At 37.9% G+C, this 20,912-nt stretch overlaps 2 protein-coding genes across 2 annotated transcripts; one reads left to right on the top strand and one right to left on the bottom strand.

Annotated features, from left to right (window-relative positions):
* Window positions 1-1,200: 1,200 nt before the first annotated feature.
* LOC104117357 (calcium uniporter protein 2, mitochondrial-like) lies at window positions 1,201-4,024 on the bottom strand. The gene is made up of 3 exons (XM_070185668.1): window positions 3,583-4,024; window positions 3,273-3,465; window positions 1,201-1,888 (listed from the first exon to the last, which is right to left on the bottom strand). Exons 1-3 carry the CDS (start codon window positions 3,942-3,944, stop codon window positions 1,472-1,474), a joined length of 972 nt encoding a protein of 323 aa, XP_070041769.1. The 5' UTR covers window positions 3,945-4,024; the 3' UTR covers window positions 1,201-1,471.
* Window positions 4,025-17,649: 13,625 nt separating this feature from the next.
* Window positions 17,650-19,178, top strand: LOC104117366 (uncharacterized). The gene is made up of 2 exons (XM_009628413.1): window positions 17,650-17,964; window positions 18,129-19,178. The coding sequence occupies exons 1-2, from the start codon at window positions 17,650-17,652 to the stop codon at window positions 19,176-19,178; spliced, it is 1,365 nt and encodes a 454-aa protein (XP_009626708.1).
* Window positions 19,179-20,912: the final 1,734 nt, after the last annotated feature.

The raw sequence follows: 20,912 nt of genomic DNA, 5'->3' as shown, positions 1-20,912 counted from the left end.
TATCATACGAACCTATTAGAATCCTAAAAACACCGATCCGAGGTCGTTTACTAAGAACGTTGACCGCGGTCAACTCAAGCCTCATTTTAAGTCAAAAATTATTTTTTTTTAAAAAACAATTCATATAATAGCTGTCTGAAAAACGACATAGATTGCACACTCAAGTCATAATCCATCAAATAAAGATACGGGAGGTCTCAGAACATAGAAAAGGGGCTAGTAGTCAAAACGACTTATTGGGTCGTGACATACACCTATGCCACTCTACTTGGAAAATAACTCGTTTCATTTTGAAATATTTTAAAACTGTATTCTAACTTCACATGTGTAGTGGATCATCATGCATGTTTTCCTATATATTCAATCACACATTAGAAAAAAAATTTAACTAGTTACGGTAGAAACTTTAAACCGGTGATATAAGAGATCTTAGAACAAAACATAAGAAATAATTAACTTTAAACAAAAGAGATCATAAAACATATATTTATACATATATATATATATATATATATGTATAAATAAATCCTTAGCAATTTAAGATATTTAAACATTTAAAACAAATTATTAACTTCAAACATCACATTCTTTCTATCTACATTGTTGAAGATCTGTTGGTTCCTATCCACCCTCTAATTTTCTAGGCTAGTTGTCTACAGATCTTTGGAAAGCAGTTAACCTTTGCTTTATCTATCTCATTTAGAGTTTCCTCCTCTTCTAGGTAAAAATGCACTTGCAATGATTCAAGAAATTATTTTCTTCCCTCCATCCTATAAAAAGGAACCCTCCTTCTTAATTTCAGATTACTTTATGATAAGGTTGGTACAAGCGATTATGTGATTCCAGAGTGAAACTCTTATAAATACTCAAAGCTATGTTTTTTTACCGTCAAAGTTGCAGAACTCTGATGACTAAGATCATAATAGTCAATATCATTTCTTCAGACAAGCAAATTGTGCATAAGAGTAACTGGAATAAAATAAAGGGGAAATAAATATACAACTGGAAAGGAAAAATTAGTTGAACTAGTCACGACGATACCAAGGCTCCCAAATCCTCAATCTATTGACTAGTAACTAATTCATTAGGAAGAATTAGAGAATAATGTGAGTCGGACAAAAAAAATAGAACTACTTCATTTTTCCTATATGTATGGATTTAGATGAACCCATATCCAGGAGGCTTGATATTGGCTTACCATTTTATAAATCATATATTATTATAAATAATAATCATAAATTATTAGCAAAATATTGTAAAATAGACATCCGGATAGAAAGTTCCTAGGCCTCATCACTCACATGTACATTAGCCGATATTACTTAAAGGTTAATAAAAATAAGTGGAAGAAGAAAAATTGGTGTAACATAATCTTTTTTATATGTTTCCTTAATTTGTAGCATAGAAGAGGTTGAGATTAATCTCGTTGTTGTTTCTGCAGAAGAAATTCAGGTACCCGCTGAGATTACCATTAATTAAGTGATGCTGAATGAGGATAGTAGGCTCTCCGTAGCTCATTATACCTTTGGTGATCGAACTTATGAAGTTTCATGAGTTGTTTTTGCTTCGTACTAAAACGTGCCTTAAAGAAACCTTCAAAAGAAGGTTCTTTGGACGTTTTAAGGAAGAAAGCATAACCAGCCATGCAATATATAGATGTTACGTAGAAACAAATGGGTTCCATGACATCCCATGTTAAGTCCCAAAAAGTGAACCGCATGAACGCTGCTGTCTGAAGTACGAAGAAGCTTAGTCCACACCACATTTCTCTACGTACCAATGATTCTGCTTTCTTGTCAATAGCTGCTTTTTGCTCCTCCATTATTCCTATTTCATGATTTGGGTTGGCTAAGGGCATCGGCATTAGTTCTTGCATTGCTTTTACCACCTGTAACCAAAAAACAAGGACAAAAGACTTTACACTAACACTACATCCACCATGCGGAGCCAGGATTTAAAATTTATGGGTTCTGAATTTGTCACTTAACCCATTATTCGTTTTAGTTACTAGGTTCACAATTAAATGTTTATACATATTTTGTGAATATTTTAATATAAATACAAGATTTAAGCAAAAGTTACTAGCTTCGTCCGAAACCGCATTTACTTCTCTAGCTCCGCCACTACATCCACCTCACATTCCTAACGAACTCAGTATTTTTAACATGAAGCCTACATATACCTATGTAAGAAAATCACTAAAATTGAGATATATTAGATTCTAAATCCATAATTTTAAGAGTAAGATGGATAGGTTTAGTGATAAGAACATAAATGGAACCCATTGAGTAAAAGTTTTTGATATTTGCCTTTGTACCGACAATAAAAAGAAGTTTACCTTATCATCAATGTATTCAATATGTTGTAATCGGTTACTTGCCTTATTTTTTGATATTACTAATTTCACTTAATATAAATAAATACGTTTATTTAAATTGTTACTCCCTCCATTCAAATTTATATAAACCTGTTTAATTGGGCACGGAGTTTAAGAAAAAATGAAGACTTTTGAAATTTGTGGTCCTAAACAATTCAAAAAGGGGCCTAGAGTATTTGTGTTGTTATAAAAATTTCTCATTAAAGTTAGAATTGTAAGTTAAGCAAAATTGTTTCCAAATTTAGAAAGGGATTATTCTTTTTGAAACGGATCAAAAAGGAAATAGGTTCATATAAACTGAAACGGAAGTAGTGTATATAGAAGTTTTTACCAGGATGATGATCTGCCTATTTAGACAAACGAAGATATCAAACTTACGGCCTAAAGTTTGTTGGTACTTCAGTTACTCTTTATCCAAGAAGAGGGAATAGTCTTTATCTTTGTTTATAGTGTGGGATTTGCTAGCTTTGGACTCCACAAAACTCGGATCTCTTCCATTAATCTCTCTTTCTCATCGACCGAAAAAAAAATCCCAAGTTCATGTTTTTCCTAATTTTGTCTATTTGGAAATAATATTATTAATTAAATCTGAGATGTTCAAGAGGGTATTTTTCGTCTTTCAAAACGGCCCAACTGATCCACACCTTTAAAAAGTCACCATCTGAATTTAGAGATCTGGAGTGACTCTCTTTCACTTTCCTGTCGAAGAAAACAATGTACCAAATACAGAAATAGATGAAAGCTTTATCAGTTTTCGGATTTTTTAAACAAAAAAAAAATTCTTATTCTTATAAAATTAAGAAACATCTTATTATATTTGTAGGTAATGCAGTGCACTTGATCTTATCTTTATCCATCACCACAAGATATAACAAAATTAGGAAGATAAACTAACCTGGTCAGGCCGGAGAAAAACTACGTTCCCCAAAACAATCACATCTCCCGACTCGTCCAACATCTTAGCAAATTCTAAGCCTTGATCAACGTCCGAACAGGTTTCGTTACAGATTTGATGAAATTCCGAGCACAAAATCCAGTTCTTATTAATTTTCCTTAACCTTGCTTTCACCATCTCAAGCTGTGATAACCTAAATGAGATGTAATGCAATCAAAGTAATTAAAAACTATCATTCCTTTAACAGTCTAAAGTATTCTCTCTTACGACATAAATTTCGTTGATGAAATGGTTGCGTAATTTAACAAACCTTAATAGCTTTCTTGCATCCATCACTCCTAATTGCTCCAACTCCGGCCAACGTTGTGTTGGCGGCACGAGTCCGTTAAGTCTGATTCTATCTCTTGTAATGTCCATCCCCCGTAGCTTTTCACGAAGCTTTTCTCCGGTGGGTAGTGACCGGAGTTCCGGAGAGGATGCCAGTGATTGGTGGAGGAATCGCCGGAATAAACCACTGTCTCCGGCATCCCGGGTTATATTTTTTTCAGGATTAGGAGAAACCGGGGATTTTGCCAACATGGATGAGGAAGCAATACGACAAGTTGTTGAGGATGGAGCAGTGAATTTATATGCACTAAAAATGCGCTCCGGTAGTGTTTTCTTGAACGCCATTATTGAATGGTTTCAAGAACTGTAATTGTTTTTCATGGGTTAATAAAACCTTAAACTGATGAGGAGAAATGTTGTAAATTCCCTGAATTTATATAGGTCGCCTGATCCCTATACCCCCCCCCCCCCCCCCCCCCCCAAAAAAAAAAAAACCCAATGCCCACTACACTAAAGGAATTAAAAATGAATATTCGCGCAATATGACACCAGGTTCATAATGAAAATATTATATCATAGGGGTATTTGAGTAATTAAAAACGCAAATTTCTCAAGAAAATTATATAGGAAAATGATTTTCATATGTAATGAAATTTGTCACCACCGTTTGATTACTAGAAAATTAGTCCTAAGATATGCGATTGACTATAGAGACGTGGATTTGAGTCGATTATTTGACAAGCTTAACACGTGTTAATTAAAGAAAGCTTCAATGATAATAATTATTATTTATATTTGTTAGAGATCAACTTAACATAATAATTCGAGGTGTTTTGGATAAAGTTACTGACGTCGATATATTACCGAAATTAGAACAGCTGAATTAAGGTAACTTGTTTACCTAATCGTGTCGCCACATATATCTGAGGTGGCTGGTTCCGAAAGAGTTGGGGTTGCTTTACTGTTTGTTATTTTCAGTTAGTTGAATTGATAGTCGATAGAGGATAATGTCAGAAATTAACGTAGCCTTGGAAAATCGAATTTGGCGCATACGTTGTCGGAAGTTGAAGAAACTATTTGAAACTGAGAACTAGCTAGGAAGAAGGGAAATGCCAGTCAAAGACTCAAAGTGCAGCTAGTTGTCCTATTGTGTGGGGCAATGGGCCGAAAGGCAAGTTAATCTACATCCAACAAGGACGACTTGGTTATCTTGAACGAAAACGTTTATCCATATCCGACATTTACTGTAATTTAATTGATATATAAATAATTATTAATTTATTAATTAAATTAAATTGTGAATGTGTATTAAATAATGGGAAAGTACATAAGTTGCTCCCTATACTTATCCCGAAAAGTGAGTTTCCCACTCAACCTTTACGGGTGTCGTTTTTCATCCTTGTACTTGTCCAAACTGTATTTATTTCCTCCTTCTTAAGCCTTCTTTGATGAGCTTAAAGTTACTTATTATTTATGCCCACTTTGTGTCTATGTTTTGGCTGATTCGATAGAGATTTGGTCAGGTTTGAGTCTAATATGTTATTTTTCAGTACAAGTGATGCGGAGGGTATCAATGGACGAATAGTGCACTTAGTGGGAGGAAAAAGAGTTGAGCAGGAAAAAACCCCTGATGCGCGACCGCGCATGAGAGACCCCTAGCGCGCAAGTGGCGCAGTGTACTGCCAGAGGTGCGCGGTCACACCTCCAGGTGCGCGACCGCGCACGTCCGCTTCTGGGAACTTTACCCAGGCTTATTTTTGTAAATTCAAAGGCGACTCTTTTTGACCTATATAAAGCCTAACTCGTCTCAAAACAAGGTATCTCGGATTTTGGAGCTACTTTTGGAGAGAAAAAGGCAAGGAAACAATAGAGACTCTAAATACTTCATCCAATTCATTCAATACGGAAATTTAGTTGATTTTGGGAATTGTAATGTCTTCTTGTTCTTCTAATACTCTTGTGATAAACAACTTCTCCATTGTGGAGTAATCTTTCTTAGGGTTATTGATATATATTGTGATTTGACTATTGTTTGGGGTTTACTCTATGTTAGTTGCTTGAATTCGTTAAGTGAGTTATTAATTGAATGGCAAGGCTAATTGTGGTTTTACTTTAATCCAAAGAGAAGTGTTGCTGCAATTCATATTAGGTTATCTTGTTTGGGTAAATTTTACGCCTCTCATAGGTAATCGAAAGATCTTAGAGAGTTATCAATTGATCCAATACAGAAGAATAGTCGAGAGACGTTCTTCGTAAGATCATTCATTCAATGTATTTTTGCATATGTTCATAGAACCTGCCATTAGGTTGGTCAACGAAACTCTCATTCATTCGGAAGAAGAATTTGAATTCTTAAGGTAGCCTAACCATCTATTGAAATCAAAAGAGTCAATAAAAGTTAAGAGTGAACTTAGCACGGAGTACCCAGAATAATAGTTGATCACATATCTTGTCACAACCCTTACTTCTCACCTTGATATTCATTCTTTGCTACTTAGTCACTAAAATTCTATTATTTTCTCACAATCGATAATCTTAGTTTTTATTATTAGTCGGTAATAACTTGAATCAAAAGTTTATTTTCCTAGATAGTGTTAAGCTGAAAATTTAATAAAATATTATTTAAACCAATCCATGTGCAAACTTTTAATACTATAATATCTTTGACTAGCGAGCCTAAGTTTTATACACCGATTTTGCGCTCTTCAAATTTTGGCGTCGTTGTTGGGGATTGACGACTAATATTGTTTGAAATAATTTTTGGTGCTAATTGAGGAACAATTTTATTTTATTCTTCTTTTTTACGCTCTTCTTATGTGTGTACAAGCAGCAGGTTAATTTCAGTGGTGTATGACTCGATCCTCTTCCAAGGAATTAGTGTCATATGATCCAGAATAAGACAACCACATGCGACAGTTGAGAAGGGAGAAAGAATCAAGCGGATTGTTGTTGGGTCAGACTTCGACTCGAAATACAATGGTGAACAACAATAGGACGTGAACCTAGCTGCGAGAGAGGCAACTCAACAACATGATGCACGGTTAGCAGCTGAAGCAGCCCGTAGAGCTGCGGATGAAACAATCGACGAGGATGGAAGGTTCAATCTTAACCAAACCATGGTCGAAGATGAATTTGAAAATGTAACTCCCAGGCATGGGAGGTCTCTAGGAGATTATGCCAGGCCGGTGTACAACCAACAACAATCTAGTGTGAGCCCCCCACCCATTAATGCCAGTAATTTTGAACTCAAGCAGGGAGTCATCCACCCCATTCAGACCAACTGCATTTTTAGAGGCAAACCCAATGAAGATCCCAATAACCATCTGATGGACTTCGACGAAATTATGAACACATTCCGCTACAACAGAGCATCACATGATGCAATCTATCTCAGAGCATTCCCTTTCTCACTTAAGGATGATGTAAAGCAGTGGTTGAGAAGTCTACCTACAGGGTCAATACGTACGTGGGAGGAGATGACTACCAAGTTCTTAGAAAAATATTTCTCTGCTGCTAAGACTGGACAGATGAGGAAGGAGATTCACAATTTCAGCCAAGGTGAATGGGAGACAGTGTTCGAGGCATGGGAAAGATTTAAGGAGCTTTTGCGGAGGTGCCCTCATAACGGAATGGAGCAATGGATAAAACTCCAAGATTTCTAGGACGGGTTAAACCTGTCATCAATGAGATTGTTGAATAGTGCGGTTGTGTAACGACCCGATCGATCATTTTGAGTATTACATCCTCGTTCCCCAATTTACTGCTCAATTTATGCTTTACAGTTGTTGTATGACTTCACGTGGTAATTGGTTCGGGTCCGGTGAGGTTTTAAAATGAATTGAGACACTTAGTCTCCAAGATGAAACTTAAGTTGAAAAGATTGACCGGATATTGCCTTATGTGTAAACAACCACAGAATAGAGTTTTGATGATTCTAATAGGTTCGTATGATAATTTTGGACTTAGGAGCATGTACGAAAAATTATTTGGAAGTCTGTAGTTAAGTTAGGCTTGAAATGGCTAAAATAGAAATTTAAGATTGGAAGTTTGACCGGGGAGTTGACCTTTTGATATCGGGGTCGGAATCTGATTCTGGAAATTTGAATAGGTCTGTTATGTCGTTTATGACTTGTGTGCAAAATTTGAGGTCAATCGAACTTGATTTGATAGGTTTTGTCATCGAATGTAGAAGTTAAAAATTCTTAGTTTCATTAAGCTTGAATTAGGGTATGATTCGTGATTTTAGCATTGTTTGATGTGATTTGAGGCCTCGACTAAGTTCGTATAATATTTTGGGACTTGTTGGTATATTTGGTTGAGGTCCCGGGGGCCTCGGGTGAGTCTCGGATGATTAACGGATCAAATTCGGACTTAAGAAAATGCTGGAAGTTTTCTGTTACTGGTGTCTTCGCACATGCGCATGAGGGATCGCATGTGCGAGCTCACAAAAGTGAGCATGGTTGCGCAGAAGCAGAATTGGCTTGGCAAGGGCAGGGGTCTCAGGTGCGCACGCAGGACCGAAGAAGCGGACTCGCACCTGCGACGAGTTGATCGCAGAAGCAGAAGTGAGAGAGTAGGGGCCTCATCGCAGAAGCGGCTTGGGTTCCGCAAATGCGAGGCTGCAGAAGAGGACCTCTTGTCTGCAGAAGCGAAATAAGCCACAGAAGCGGCAGCTTCGATGCAGAAGCGGGAACCGTAGAAGTGGCTTAGTGAGCCGCAGATGCGAAAACCCCTAGACAGAATAAAATCAGAGGGGTTGCGGGATTTTTGCATTTTTGGACATTTCCAACACGAGTTGAGGCGATTTTTCAGAGAGAATTCACGGAAAAACTTGAGATAAGTCACTTTTGACCATTGTTAGTCAATAATATTTGATTATAATTGAGTATTTCGACTAGATTACATATTTTTTGGGGTGAAATTAGAGGATTTGGCCCTAGGGATTTGAAAATGAGATTTGGGGATTTTAAGGTCGAGTTGTTGTCGGAATTTGGTAAATTTGGTATGGTTAAACTGGTGGTTGAATGGGCGTTCATATTTTGTAATTGTTCTCGGGTTCCGAGACATGGGCTCCACTGGCAATTTTTTAGTGAAGTTTCAGATTTTGTGGGAAAAATTAGTATTTTGATATGGAATTAATTCCTATAAGTTGTGTGGACTGAATCAAATTAATTGTGCCTAGATTCGAGCTATTCAGAAGTCGATACGTGCAGAATGGAATTTCTGGAGCATTGTTTAGCTTGCTCAACATTGGATTCGGCTTGTTCGAGGTAAGTAACTCTTCTAATCTTGGAGCTGAGGGTATGGACCCTGACTATACATGTTATGTGTTTGGTGTTGAGGTAACGCACATGCTAGGTGACGGGTGTGTGGGTGTGCACCGTGTAAACTATGACTCCGTTATTTTTGTAGTACTGTGTATTTACCTGGACTTATCTGTGATCATGAAATCTCTACATACTAGAGTTATCGAGCTGTGATTCATGTTAGAAATCATGTCTAGGCTACATGCTTATTTTGTTAGGACCCACTGAGGTCATACTGGTGTTGAGTTATTTGATTACATCGCAATGTCATACTCAATCATATTCATTCATTGCATATCATTTCTCAGTCTCTGTTATAATTTATTGATACATCATATCATCATTTTGGGCTAGTTCATGTCATTGTGAGCCCGAGAGATTGGAGAGGTTGATGACTGAGTGAGGCCGAGGGCCTGATTTTGAGATATTGATACTATAGTACATGAGTTGTCCGTGCGGATTTTAGCGCTTGGGCTGAAAGAGCCCCTCCAGAGTCTGCACACACCCCCAGTGAGCGCGGTTGATTTATATTGAGGGATGGATCTTCCCTGGACATGGATCTTGTCCGAAGCATTTATACCTGGGGATGGATCTTCCTAACGGGCTTGATCGGCCCTACTCGATACTGAGTGACTGATGGTCAGTTGATGTATAAATTTTGGGATGGATCTTTCTTGGGCCGGATTGGCAATATACAGTACCGAGTGATTGAGCATGATGAGTGAAAAGTGTGAGACAGTGAGAATGAGTACTCTAAGAGTGGGAGTACATGAGTTCATCTCTGAGATACATTGCATTGACATGTATACATAACATACATGCATAGATGTGTATTTTTCTCATGATGTACGATATCACGTCATTCATGACTTCTCACACATGTTGACATTTGGGCATAGAGATGTATTTTACACTTGCTAGCTGGAAAGAAAAATGGAACATCTTATCTATGGTTGAAAGGATTTTTGGGAAAAATTTGTTTTCAAACTTACTCATATTTTTGGCAACTTCGGTAAATGACTTATGTTTTCACTGATATACTTGAAAGGCAGAACTATTTTTTAGAAATCATGATTAAGTTGAGAATTCTATCTCCGAGTTACTTATTTTATTCCTTTCTTTACGTTGTTATGGATTGTTGTTGGCTATTGGTATTGGACCCGACCTCCTTTGTTCCAGCTCGTCACTACTTTCAACCTAAGGTTAGGTCTGTTACTTATTGAGTACATGAGGTCGGTTGTACTCATACTACACTTATACACCTTGCGTGCAAATATTGGTTGTTGATGTTGCTGTGTTCAACGGGAGCTGGAATTGAAGACGTACATACGTTCCGGTGGTGGCTGCCTCTTGTTCATGGTAGCCATAGATTCATAAAAATCTATTTATGTATATTTCGAACAGATGATGTAATTATTTTATACCAGCTTTATTAATTCTAATCTTAGAAGCTCATGATTTATACTACTAGTCCTTGGGAATGTATAAGATTTAGATATTTCTTTTACTTAATTGTGTTGTTAATTTTCATTGGAATTGGATAGTTGATAACTGGCTTACCTAGCGGGTTGGGTTAGGTGACATCACGACTAGATGGATTTTGGGTCGTGATAAGGTGGTATCAGAGCGCTAGGTTCATAGGTTTTACAAGTCATGAGAAAGTATCTAGTAGAGTCTTGAGATCGGTATGATGACGTCCGTACTTATCTTCGAGAGGCTACAAGGCATTTAGGATTAACTTCCCATATTTCTTTCCTTATCGTGCAATATTGATTCAACTTGAAGTGTAACTCTTTGAAATTCCTTCCACGCATTCATATGCGCACATGAGAGCTCGGTATCAACTGTGCGTCGACGACTTGTGATTCCATGGATGAAGTGCGAGATGTGATTTCTGTATGCTAATGATGGGCCAGTCTGGAAGACTTGAGGCCGGGTTATGACTGTGGCTTGAGCACGGGGAATTTTGTTGTGTGATCACGTGCTTTTGGACTTATAAGTCCGATAATGCCCCTACGAGTGGAATTTGTGGCTTGATGAGTGGTGAAATGGCTTTGTGATGAGTATGATGTGACAGCGAGATGTGTTAAGACGATTTGAATGTGACGAGAAGTGTTTCCTTGAAATATAAAGGAGGGGCCATTGGGTGCTTGATTTTCATTTTGATGTGACGTACAATCTCGAGTATGAGTGTTTTGAAGGATCTATCACGTTGCTAAATTTTGGGATAAATTAAATTCTCATGTCTTGTTAATGAGTTTGGACTTAAATAGACTAAATGATTGCATAGTAATAGTGCGTGCGAAAGGGTATTACAAGATACCAATTTGAGTCTAAGCATGTGGGTTATCCCCTGCGGAGTAATCTACGTAAGTGTGTTCCTTATAATGTGAGTGGAGAGTTTCTTATCTACCAGTGGGGTATGTGTTGAGATTTGAATTTGAATCCGATTGAGAAAGTTGACTTGGCTGTCAAGAGAATAAATGCGAGTTTAGCGGATGATTGAGTTATCTTATGGTTGGTGTTGCATGAAATTAAGAATAATTTTTGTTGAACTGACTGCGGTATTATGGCAGTAATAGAGTATGGGTATTGTGGGTTATGAAACGTTTTGTTCTTTATCTTTGAGCCAAGTGGGAAAGCCTGCTCCGGACGGCTTAATTTCATGGTTATATATTAAATTTTAGTTTTGGTCTGAGGCATACTTGTGGATTAGTTATGATTTGCAGAAGTTGAGATCGAGGATGACTCGATACTGAAATTCCTAAATACGGGTTATATTTCGCTTTATGAGTAAATAAAAATTATGGGATGAGTGAGTTGTTATTTGTGAAAGATGTAGTGCGCACGAGTATGAATTTGATCAGTGGTGTTAAGGCAGGGTTACCTCTTTGAGTGTTGCTGTACTAATTGGGCACGTGTCTTTCAGCCCGTTTGGGCGATGCAATTTAGAATTGAGCAAAGTGGGTGACTCTCGAGAAGGTGCTAATGGATTCAAAAATGTATAAGTGGCAATTGAAAATTTTTCGAATTCGTATATCTCTAGAATCGATTATTTACATTGGATAGTGTAGGAACTTGCGGTGATTCTGTATGACTATGGAATATATATTTCGGTATAAGAAAGGAAAAAGGAATAATTTTAAATTCACATAAGGTATTTTCAGAGCGGGCATTTCGGTTGTGGTACTATGGGGGTGCTTAAGAAGAATACAGTAACTTACAGGCCTTAGGGTGATGGGATTTTATGTTAGTATTTGTAGTGAGCTTTGGGTAAGGATCGTAGTGTTCTAACAAGGAGAAGTGTCAACTTGAGGTAATTCAGAAGAAACTCGGAGAAAATAGGACAACTGGGTAGTAGGCTAGACCAGTATGGTAATGGTATGCTCGGTTCTTTTGGGTAATTCGATGTGGTGTGTTATGCGGGGTTAAGATTTACATGTACAAGATGGCAGTTTAGTCTTGAAGGGAAGGTCATGAAGTTTGGGTAGAGTGGTCAGTTTCAATTATTTAGACGAATGTTATAATTGCTCGGTAATTTCGGAGAAGGATGCACATTTTAGAAGGGGCATTGTGTTTTAACTTACGGATGTTCGTCGGTATTATAGTACTCACATGGTTGATAGACTGCTGATATTCAAATTATTTCTATGTGGCACGGAAGAATTATGGAAGTATTCCTCGTAGGATGATCGTGCATGAAAGATGTGTTAGTAATTCGAATGCTAGAATTGGGATCAGTTATGATGATTCATGTGTCCTATAAATTTGGAAACTGGGAGTTCTCAGAAGCATATTGTTTCAGGGTTGCGACCTGTTTGAGGTGAGTATTTTATTTAAACTCAGTGGAGGCACTAGTTATGTTAAATATTTGTCATAGCTACGCGCTATGAGTTTGCATATAGGTAAGGTTTGAGCCCATGTGCGGGCATCGGGGCAAGTATTCATACTCGAAAGAATGCTTAGGCTATGATATGCCTAGAGTTGACTGTTAAGCATAAAGTTATAACGTTTCTCGTATTCGTACCTTTGTGGAGAACTATCTGGGCTATTCTTAAAGAGGCTAATTCCCTGAAAAAGCTTGGTAGTTACTATTTCTGCGTTAACTTGCCGGTTTGAGTTGTGATAGCTGACTTTGCACATACCTACACTATGGCGAGTTATTTATACCAGTCCAGGAGCATGAGAATCTTATTTCATTATCACATACATGTGTACTTGTTTAATTGCTCTTGTATGATATGCTGGGACTGGAGGCCTGTGACCATGTCGTGCAGTTGATGTTAAAGTGAGCTCTAGAAGTGCTGGTTACCGTTGTTAGATTCATGGGTCTTGGTCTACTATATATGATGAGCTTATAGCATTGCAGTTGTGGTGGTGCTTGTTGAACTTGCAATACAGTTCTCTTCTCTGAGACATTTTCCATTTCTGGGTACCTGGATTTCGTAGTTGTGGCTTAAGTTATATTGGTGTGGCGTGTCTGTGGGATAGTTGTGTTTAATAATATGTGGTCATTGGACCTAGAATGGGTACTATCAGGTTTGATTACAATATATTTGGGAGGATGACATTGAGAGTCGGCTTAGAAAGTGATTATGGTTCTGGTTGGGGCGAGAGAGCTCCATGACTTGTTGATCTGATAAGGGGTTATGAGATTCCGTGTGTTTCTTTAATTATTAGCAGTGTACGAAGGTTTTGGAATGAGGTTTGGCTTGATATGGGGTTTAATAGTAGTACCAGGTTAGTTTGGAGTAGTTACTGTGATCAGGAATGGTGTTGCGAGCATGCGAGTTGTGTAGTATGTTATGTGATTATATCTGGGGTTATGGTTATGGCTTGATACAGCTTGTTTAGACTCATACAGTGTGTAGATGTAAGATTCGTGTCTTGTAAAGAAATTTTGAATGTTGGAAATTGAATTCCAATGTTTATGGACTAAGGTTAAATTAATGACTTTCAATTATGTTGTGTTGTCAGGACTATTTGGAATAGGGTGTAGTGGGATCACCCCCGGGTACGTGCGTGGTAAGATGGAATAGTGATTTGATGGCTTGGAAACAACCCTTGGCACGTTTGAGGACGAGCGTATATTTAAGTGGGGGAGAATGTAACGATCCGACCGGTCGTTTTGAGTATTAAATCCCCGTTCCCCCATTTACTACTCAATTTATGCTTTACAATTGTTGTATGACTTGCTGGGGTAATTGGTTCAGGTCCGGTGAGGTTTTGAAATGAATTGAGACACTTAGTCTCCAAGATGAAACTTAAGTTAAAAAGATTGACTAGATGTTAACTTATGTGTAAACGACCCAGGAATAGAGTTTTGATGATTCCAATAGGTCCGTATGGTGATTTTGGACTTAGGAGCGTGCCCAGAAAATTATTTGGAAGTCCTTAGTTAAATTAGGCTTGATATGGCTAAAATAGAAATTTAAGCTTGAAAGTTTGATCGGGGAGTTGACCTTTTTATATAGGGGATGGAATCCGATTCTGGAAATTTGAATAGGTCTGTTGTGTCGTTTATGACTTGTGTGCAAAATTTGAGGTCAATCGGACTTGATTTGATATGTTTCGGCATCGAATGTAGAAGTTGAAAATTCTTAGTTTCATTAAGCTTGAATTGCGGTATGATTCATGGTTTTAGCGTTGTTTAATGTGATTTGAGGCCTTGACTAAGTTCGTATAATATTGTAGGACTTGTTGGTATATTTGGTTAAGGTCCTGGGGGTCTCGGGTGAGTTTCGGATGATTAACGGATCAAATTCGGACTTAAGGAAATGCTGGAATTTTTCTGTTGCTGGTGTCTTCGCACCTGCGCATGAGAGACTGCAGGTGCGAGCTCGCAGAAGCGAGCATGGTTGCGCAGACGCGGACTTGGCTTGACAAGGGCAAGGGTCGCATGTGCGCACGCAGGACCGTAGAAGCGGACTCGCACCTGCGACAAGTTGATCGCAGAAGCGGAAGTGAGAGAGGAGGGGCCTCATCGTAGAAGCGGCTTGGGTTCCACAAATGCGAGGTAGCAGAAGAAGACCTCTTGTCCGTAGAAGTGAAATAAGCCGCAGAAGCGGCAACTTTGACTCAGAAGCGGGAACCGCAGAAGCGGCCTAGTGAGTCGCAGATGCGAAAACCCCTGGACAAAATAAAATCTGAGGGGTTGCAGGATTTTGGCATTTTTGGACATTTCCAACACGAGGAGGCAATTTTCAGAGAGAATTCACGGGAAAACTTGTGGTAAGTCACTTAAGACCATTGTTAGTCAATAATATTGGATTATCATTGAGTATTCGACTAGATTACGTGTTTTTGAGGTGAAATTAGAGGATTTGGGCCTAAGGATTTGAAAGTGAGATTTGGGGATTTTAAGGTCGAGTTGTTGTCGGAATTTGGTAAATTTGGTATGGTTGGACTCGTGGTTGAATGTGAGTTCATATTTTGTAAGTTTTGTCGGGTTCCGAGATGTGGGTCCTACTGGAAAATTTTGAGTATAATTTTGGGTTTTGTGGGAAAGATTAGTATTTTGATATGGAATTAATTCCTAAAAGTTATGTGGACTAAATCAAATTAATTGTGCCTAGATTCGAGCTGTTCAGAAGTCGATACGTGCAGAATAAAATTTCTGGAGCATTGTTTAGCTTGCTCGACATTGGATTCGGCTTGTTCGAGGTAAGTAACTCTTCTAATCTTGAAGCTGAGGGTATGAACCTTGACTATATGTGTTATGTGTTTGGTGCTGAGGTGACGCACATACTAGGTGATGGGCATGCACAGTGTGAACTGTGACTCCGTTATTTCTGTAGTGCTATGTAGTTACCTGGACTTATCTATGATCATGAAATCTCTACGTAGTAGAGTTATCGAGCTGTGATTCATGTTAGAAACCATGACTAGGCTACATGCTTATTCTATTGGGACCCACTGAGGTCATTACTGGTGTTGAGTTATTTGATTACATTGCAATGTCATACTCAGTCATATTCATTCATTGCATATCATATCTCAGTCTCTGTTATAATTTATTAATACATCATATCATCATTTTGGGCTAGTTCATGTCATTGTGAGCCCGAGAGACTGGAGAGGTTGATGACTGAGTGAGGCCGATGGCCTGATTTTGAGATATTGATACTATAGCACGTGAATTGTCCGTGCGGACTTTAGCGCTTGGGCTGAAGGAGCCCCTCCGGAGTCTGCACATACCCCCAGTGAGCACGATTGATTATATTAAGGGATGGATCTTCCCTGGACATAGATCTTGTCCGAAACATTTATACCTGGGGATGGATCTTCCCCCCAGGCTGGATTGGCCCTACTCGGTACTGAGTAACTGATGGTCAGTTGATGTATATATTCTGGGATGGATCTTCCCTGGGCCGGATTGGCCATATACAGTACCGAGTGATTGAGCATGATGAGTGGAAAGTGTGAGACAGTGAGATTGAGTACTCTGAGAGTGTGAGTACATGAGTTCATCTCTGAGATACATTGCATTGACATGTACATATGACAAAGAGGCATAGAGGTGTATTTTTTTCTCATGCTGTACGATATCACGTCATTCATGACTTCTCACACATGTTGACATTTGGGAATAGAGATGTATTTTACACTTGCTAGCTGGAAATAAAAATGGAACATCTTATATATGGTTGAAAGGATTTTAGGGAAAAATTACTGTTTTCAAACTTACTCATATTTTTGGCAACTTCGGTAAATGACTTGGGTTTTCACTGATATACTTGAAAGGCAGAACTATTTTTCAGAAAACATGATTAAGCTGAGCATTCTATCTCTGAGTTACTTCTTTTATTCATTGCTTTATGTTGTTATGGACTGTTATTGTCTATTGGTGTTGGACCCGACCTTTGTTCCAGCTCGTCACTACTTTCAACCTAAGGTTAGATTTGTTACTTATTGAGTACATGGGGTCGGTTGTACTCATACTACACATCTGTGCGTTGCGTGCAAATATTGGTTGCTGATGTTGCTATGATCGACGGGAGATGGAATTGAAGACGTACCCGCGTTTCGGTGGTATCTGCCTCTTGTTCATGGTAGCCTTAGATTCATAAAAATCTGTTTATGTACATTTCGAACAGATGATGTGTTTATTTCATACAAGCTTTGTAAATTCTAATCTTAGAAGCTCATGATTTGTACTAGCAGTCCTTGGGGAATGTATACGATTTAGATATTTCTTTTACTTAATTGTCTTGTTAAATTTCATTGGAATTGGATAGTTGATAACTGGCTTACCTAGCGGGTTAAGTTAGGCGCCATCACAACTTGTTGGATTTTGGGTCGTGACAGGTTGATGGTCCTCTGATGAAGAAAACTCCAGAAGAGATTTTCACACTTCTAAATGAACTATTTGAAGACGCAAAACAATGGTCCACTGACCAAGGGGATCGAAGAAGTTCAGCGGGGGTTTACCAAGTAGAATCGTCTGTAGCAATGCAGGCCTAAATTGCAGCTATGGCTAAGGACATCAAGTAACTGACGATAGCTCAGGTGCAAAATTAACCATATGTGGGATGTGACATCTATAGATTAGGACACCCAACTCATGAGTGCCAAACCTTCACCGCAGAAGAAGAAGTTAAGTTATTAGGGAATTTCAATAGAGGCAACTACCAAGGCGATGGTAATTTTAATTCTATGGGACAGAGACATTCGGGTTTCTCATGGAGTTATTCAAATGGTAGCTTGAACTCAAGGCAACAGCAAAATTCCATAGCACCAGTGCAATGACCTCCTGGCTTCCAGAACCAACAAAGGCAAAATACCAGCCTCCACAACCCAACAACTCAATTTTAGAAGATCTAATGAAGGCATTCATAAATAAATCAGATGAAAAATTTGAGACTCAAGGGACCACTATTAGGGAGCAAGGCACAACCATCCGAAATCTAGAAAGACAAATGGGGCAGCTCGTATCATTGTTATCAGAAAGGGCTCCGGGAACTTTTCCAGCAGACACTAAGAAGAATCCAAAAGAGACGATCAAGGTTGTGTCTCTCAGGAGTGGGAAAACATTAGAAGAGCCCATTGCAAAACCAAGGGTTAGAAGGAGATCAACTCAACCAAGATAGCAGAAGAACAAAAAATTGGTGAATCTCTACCTAAGGAGGATATTAGCAGCAAGGAGGTTGATAAGCAGAAATTAAGCAGCGCAGTTGAGGAAAGCAAGCACATGCCAGTGTTACCCTTTTCTCAAAAGATGTAGCAAGAGAAACTAGATAAATGCTTTGGGAAATTCTTGGAGATGCTGAAACAGTTGTATGTGAACATCCCGTTCACCGAGGTGCTCACCCAGATGCCAGCCTATGCAAAATTCTTGAAAGAAATCCTTTCAAGTAGAAGGAAGCTTGAGGAAACGAAAGTGGTCAAACTCAATGCCCACTGCAGTACTATTCTACAAAATAAAATTCCTCAAAAGTGTGGGGATCCTGGCAGTTTCCCTATACCCTACTCATTAGGGAGCAAAAATTTTGACAAGGCCTTGTGCGATTCAGGTGCATCTATTAACTTGATGCCATTATCGGTGTTCAAGAAATTGGAAGGAGAACTAGGAGTGATCAAATCTGTATCGGTATCTTTACAACTAGCTTATCAGACCACGATCATACCAGAGGGCATAATTGAGGATATTCTGGTGAGGGTGGACAAATTTGTCTTCCCAGTAGACTTCATCGTAGTAGACATGGAAGTGAATAAGGAGGTACCTCTAATCCTGGGGATACCATTCCTTTACACTAGCCGGGCTATTCTTGATATATATGAAGGGCAACTCATGCTACGAGTGGAAAACAAAAAAATGGTATTTCAAATGAAGAGAATGATGAAATACCTATGTGATGAGGCATTTGCCTATGCTTGTCTCAAACTAGATATGGTGGGAGAGTTAGCTGAACAATACAAGCTGGATAAGCTAGTAGGTGATTCATTAGAGAGATGCATTAGTCAATCAAGCACAACGGATGATGAAGATCCTGAGATCAAAAAGGAAGTTGAGGCACTGGAAGATGAGAACCAGGTGGTAGATAAAGAAGAATTCGAGAAAGAAAAGATCAAGCCGAAGCTGGAATTGAAAGTACTCCTGACATATTTGAAATATGCTTTTTTGGAGACTAACGATTTTCCCGTGATTATTGCTGCTAATTTGACAGGTGAACAGGAACACATGCTTGTGGAGTTACTACGGAAGCATAAAAAGGCAATCGGTTGTGTCACACCTCCTATTTCCCCACGCAGCCCTATTACGAGGTTGAGTTAGAAGAGTTTTTTCGATTGAAGTGACATTTTGAAAAAAGATTATTTATTATTTGGAGTCGCCACTTGAAATAGAGTTTTGGTGTTCAAAGTCGCCTTTTATCTTGTACCTTATCAAAAGGAAGGTTTGACTAATAATTTATGGTCTACGAAAATAGAAGACTGAGTAAGGAATTCTGTTGACCGCAGGGAAGGTGTAAGGCACCCCTCGAGTCCCGTGATTTTAGCACGGTCGCTTTATTGACTAATGTAAGTGTTAAATCTGTTTTTTGCTATTCTTGTATTTTATTAGTTATGGTTTGCCTATTACTACTTAAATATTTTTTTTGTACTTTTTAATTATTTTGACTTAGATGCGGTATGCACACAAAGTACTTCTTTGAAGTTGGATGTTAAACCAAAGGTACGCGAATGTACACATGGTCAAAACATAATTATTTAAAGGTATCAAGACACGGGAATGCACACATGGTCCTTTTATTACTTAAGCATATCAATCCAAGATTCTGGTACGAATACATGAGTTAATATTTAAAGTACATCTAAAGTTTTCTAGCGTATTTAGAGTATTCCATTTATTTATTTATTTTTTTTAGATCCAAAACATTTATTTATACTAATATTTTACTTATTACAATGAGTCTTGAATTAATTCCTAACTCATCTCGCTTCCTCACAATTTCTTTTACCACGCTTTGTTTTTCTTGCAACGGTTTTGACAAACACGACATAAACCAAACAAAAAGGATTTCCACGGCAAAACAGTGAGCATTCTTCATTCTTGCATTTTAGGATTCAAAATCCGAATTAAGTACTTACATTCTTAAAACAAAGTTAACAGAAAACAAAAATATTTCACCATACAAAGTAACAAAATTTTCTAACACAGAAAACCGAGCAAAACAGTAAAAAGAATGAAACTTTAAAATCTTTCAATATTAAAAAACAACTCCAAGCAAGTTACATATATAACATAAAAAACGGACACAACTTATGGACTATATATCTTAAGCACATAATCTTTCCTCGGCGCATAATCTTTCTTTCCCCCCTTTTTAAAAAAAAAAAATATATTCCTACTAAATTAACACTTGAAAGTTTTCAGTTTTCATGGCTAAGTAGTTAACAATTGTAAACGTATATTCAGGTAAGAAAAAAAATATCTTTATATAAAAGCAACTTACTACAATCTTATAAAGAAAAAATTTATTATATTTCATGGCCTATTCACAAGAATGATTAGAAAAAGTTAACCCATTTATGACTTAGGAATAATATAGCATAATTTTATCCAAACTTAACTGGCCAAGGAAACTAGGCCCAAAACTTTCATATATATCTTCATCACCATTTTTAACCTTAATGCCACATGATTTTTTTTTTTATTTTTTTATTTTTAGAAATCTTTCACCGAACAAACTCAAAGATAGTAACGATAACTCAAAGACACATGCTCAGAAAGAAAATCAGTAGATTAAGGCAAAAAAAAAAAAAACTAATAAAGGGAACCAATCATCATGTTCTGAATTTATGTAAGAAATATAAGAAACAAAAATGAAGGACGATAGAATTGGGACCTTAGTAAAAGAGCTCCAGTAATACAAGAAAGAAAATTCGCTACAGCTCAAATCCAATATCGCTAAATGTGACCGTACAAAGTAACCGCAACCTCGAACCAAAAGTCACGAACGAAGAACTCCTTTTCTTAATCTCACCAGATTTTTTTTTTCTAAAACAA

This window comes from Nicotiana tomentosiformis, chromosome 9 (genome assembly GCF_000390325.3).
Source record: "Nicotiana tomentosiformis chromosome 9, ASM39032v3, whole genome shotgun sequence".
Lineage (NCBI taxonomy): Eukaryota > Viridiplantae > Streptophyta > Magnoliopsida > Solanales > Solanaceae > Nicotiana > Nicotiana tomentosiformis.
Note: the sequence above shows the minus strand (reverse complement) of the source record. Positions and strands in the feature narration are given on the sequence as shown.

Bases quoted from the DNA above. Each gene is read 5' to 3' on its own strand.
- LOC104117357 (XM_070185668.1), bottom strand. From the start codon at position 3,944: ATGGCGTTCAAGAAAACACTACCGGAGCGCATTTTTAGTGCATATAAA. The intron at 3,466-3,582 runs GTTTGTTAAATT...CATCTCATTTAG, and splicing joins GATGCAAGAAAGCTATTAAG to GTTATCACAGCTTGAGATGG. The intron at 1,889-3,272 runs GTTAGTTTATCT...TTTTGGTTACAG, and splicing joins TTTTTCTCCGGCCTGACCAG to GTGGTAAAAGCAATGCAAGA.
- LOC104117366 (XM_009628413.1), top strand. From the start codon at position 17,650: ATGACCTCCTGGCTTCCAGAACCAACAAAGGCAAAATACCAGCCTCCA. The intron at 17,965-18,128 runs GTTAGAAGGAGA...CAAAAGATGTAG, and splicing joins AGCCCATTGCAAAACCAAGG to CAAGAGAAACTAGATAAATG.